A 3,382-nucleotide genomic window follows, 5' to 3' on the forward strand; every position below is an offset into this window, starting at 1 on the left:
GACCTGACCATGTTTTTCTTAAGTGTTATCTGACATTATCAAGATGTATAGATGTTCTAAACTATAGCGGATAAACTGTGATAATGTGTGAAATGTTGAAGGTGTCTGAATAAATTTTGGTTTGACTACATTAAAGCTCATGATAGATAAGGATTGAGTATGCCAACCCCAAAGGACATTTAAAAAACAATAAAAGGCAGGACTGTCCCTGTTCTGCCTCAGAGGTTCCTGCCCTGTGTATTTTTTGATATGGCAAAAAGGACTGTACCACTGGTGCTACTTTTGCTGGTGGTGTATGGGGTCTGTGTGCCAGCTTCAGCACAAGTCTGCAGACTGCTTGGTCAGCCTGCCCTTCCACTACTTTCTGCGCAAAAAGACATTAATATTGGGGCGATTTTCTCATTCCATAGAAGTGCTCTGCTAAAGATGCATCCTTTCACTTCCGAACCAGAGCCAACAACATGCATCAGGTCTGTATTAAAGTAACTCTTTGAGATTAGACATTATGATAAATAAAAAGTTGAACATGATTCTGAGAATTCTTTGCAGAATGTAAATACACAACTGATGCTTTGTTTTCACAGCTTCAACTTGCGTGAGTTCAAATTTGCTCAGACACTGATTTTTGCAATTGAGGAGATTAATAACAACACACAGCTTTTGCCTGGTGTTTCGTTGGGCTATAAGATATATGATTCCTGTAGCTCTATAGCTCTGACTATCCTCTCAGGCATGGCTTTGATGAACGGTTATGAAGAGACTTTGAGTGATACATCCTGCTCTAGACCACCAGCTGTTCATGCAATTGTTGGAGAATCAAACTCCTCTCCCACCATTGGTTTGGCATCTTTAGTTGGTCCATTCAGCTTACCTGTTGTGAGAACTCTTACTTGTCTGCTGCTTGTTATCATGTTGGATATGTGTATGATAAACAACTGGAATATGCAGCAAAATATATGTTACAAGGCATATTAAACGTATTAAATTTAATATTTAAATATTAAATTTAAATCCATTGTTGTAAATATAGACACCAATGTCTTAAATTGTTTAGATTGTAGCAGTATGTTTAGAACAGTTATGCTATTTGTATAGTAGTGATGTATTGCTTTTGTTCCTCTTTTTTAAATCGTTTTGAATAAAAATTGCATTGAATGTATAGTGGATTAATGAGTTAAAAAAAAAAAAAATGTTGATATACTCTGCATTTTTTTCTTGCAGATTAGTCATTTTGCCACATGTGCATGCCTGAGTAACAGAAACATTTATCCATCCTTCTTCAGAACAATACCCAGTGATTATTATCAAAGCAGAGCTCTGGCTCAGCTTGTCAAGCACTTTGGCTGGACCTGGGTTGGGATGGTCAGGAGTCGCAGTGACTATGGTAATAATGGCATCGCTGCATTTGAGGAGGCTGCAAAACAAGAAGGGATTTGTATTGAATACTCAGAGGCCATATTTAAAACTGATCCACAAGACCAGTTCCTGAAGACGGTGGAAGTGATAAAGAAGGGCACTGCCAGGGTGGTGCTGGCTTTTATCGCATTAGGAGATTTTGTTCCCCTCCTGAAAGTAATTTCACAGCATAACATAACAGGGATACAGTGGGTTGGCAGTGAATCCTGGATCACTTCTCGAACTCTTGCAGAAACTAAGGAATACCGTTTCCTTTCTGGAGCTGTGGGTTTTGCTATAGCAAATGCTAAACTTGTGGGTATGCGAGAGTTCCTAGTGAATGTGCACCCTGATCAAGAACCAAACAATGAACTGTTAAAAGAATTCTGGGAAACAGCTTTTCAGTGCTCTTTCAGTAACAGTGGTAGTGGTGGCTGTACTGGTTCAGAGAGACTTGCAGAGCTGCAAAATGAATATACTGATGTGTCAGAGCTACGAATAGCAAATAAAGTGTACACTGCAGTGTATGCTATTGCACATACACTACATAATATATTAAAAGACATTAAATCCTCCACCAAAAGCAGCAAAGGAGAACGACCAACACCACAAAAGGTATTTAGAGCTCATAAAATAACAATAGAAAAAAAGCATAATGAAACTAATTAAAATAGAAATAATGGATCTGTCCTCTCAGGTGTTAGAGTATATCGGAGGTGTGAAATTCACCATCAAAACAGGTGAAGAAATCTTCTTTGATGCAAGTGGTGATCCAGTGGCGAGATATGACCTTGTTAACTGGCAGCCTGTTCAGGATGGAAGTCTGCAGTTTAAGAATGTGGGCTTCTATGACAGCTCGCTGCCTTCAGAGCAACATCTTCAAGTCAGTCAGGAACACGTTCTATGGGCAGGGGACAGTGGACAGGTACATTGTTACTAGAATATCATTGAGGAATATGTGAAATATCAAAAATAAATGTTAAAATCAAATATATGTTAAAATCATGAAAAGGACAGCATTGAAGAACAAAGACTATATGAAACCAGAGTGGGAAAATTATTGAAATCACAGGGGAAAATTATTTCGTGGTATCATATGACAACATGATATTTATATGCCAACTTGTTTTCTTATAGTTGCCTGTGTCCGTGTGCAGTGAGAGCTGCCCCCCTGGAACTAGGAAGGCTGTGCAAAAAGGACGACCTGTCTGCTGCTATGACTGCATTCCATGTGGAGAAGGAGAAATCAGTAATGGCACAGGTAAAATACATGCTGGATAATTCTCATTGATCAAGTGACTTCATCATGCACTTTCCATTCAGTAATATTTTCTTGAAATTCCTTCACAGATTCTAGTGACTGCTTTCCTTGTGATTTGGAGTACTGGTCAAATGAAAGCAAAGACAGATGTGTTTTAAAAGTGATTGAATTCCTTTCCTATACAGAAATCATGGGGATGGTGCTTTGTATTTTCTCCTTCATTGGGGTGTTATTAACAACAATTGTATCTTTTCTGTTTTATCTTCATAAAGAAACACCTATTGTCAGAGCCAACAACTCAGAGCTGAGCTTCCTGTTGCTCTTCTCGTTGACTTTGTGTTTTCTCTGTTCACTTACTTTCATTGGTCAGCCCACTGAGTGGTCCTGTATGTTGCGTCACACAGCATTTGGGATCACTTTTGTCCTCTGTATCTCCTGTGTTCTGGGGAAAACTATAGTAGTTTTAATGGCCTTCAAGGCTACACTTCCAGGAAGTAATGTTATGAAATGGTTTGGGCCTCTTCAACAGCAACTCAGTGTTGTTTCCTTAACACTAATACAGATGATTATATGTGTGCTTTGGTTAACAATATCCCCTCCTTTCCCATATATGAATTTGAGCTATTACAGAGAAAAGATCATCTTGTGTTTTGTTCTTGCTCGTAAGCTCCCTGATAACTTCAACGAAGCCAAGTTCATCACATTCAGTATGCTCAGTATGCTCAT

At 38.7% G+C, this 3,382-nt stretch overlaps 1 protein-coding gene across 1 annotated transcript in view; it reads left to right on the forward strand.

Moving 5' to 3' along the window:
* The first annotated feature begins 249 nt into the window (after nt 1-249).
* Nucleotides 250-3,382, forward strand: part of LOC107748628 (extracellular calcium-sensing receptor-like) — a 6,670-nt gene continuing 3,537 nt past the window's right edge. Inside the window, exons 1-6 of the mRNA XM_016563508.1 lie at nt 250-470; nt 585-876; nt 1,222-2,010; nt 2,093-2,320; nt 2,533-2,656; nt 2,746-3,134. Of these exons, the coding sequence (XP_016418994.1) occupies nt 250-470; nt 585-876; nt 1,222-2,010; nt 2,093-2,320; nt 2,533-2,656; nt 2,746-3,134 (2,043 nt within the window). The remainder of the gene's footprint in view (nt 471-584; nt 877-1,221; nt 2,011-2,092; nt 2,321-2,532; nt 2,657-2,745; nt 3,135-3,382) is intronic.

This window comes from Sinocyclocheilus rhinocerous, unplaced genomic scaffold (genome assembly GCF_001515625.1).
Source record: "Sinocyclocheilus rhinocerous isolate Xijiao unplaced genomic scaffold, SAMN03320098_v1.1 scaffold2726, whole genome shotgun sequence".
NCBI lineage: Eukaryota > Metazoa > Chordata > Actinopteri > Cypriniformes > Cyprinidae > Sinocyclocheilus > Sinocyclocheilus rhinocerous.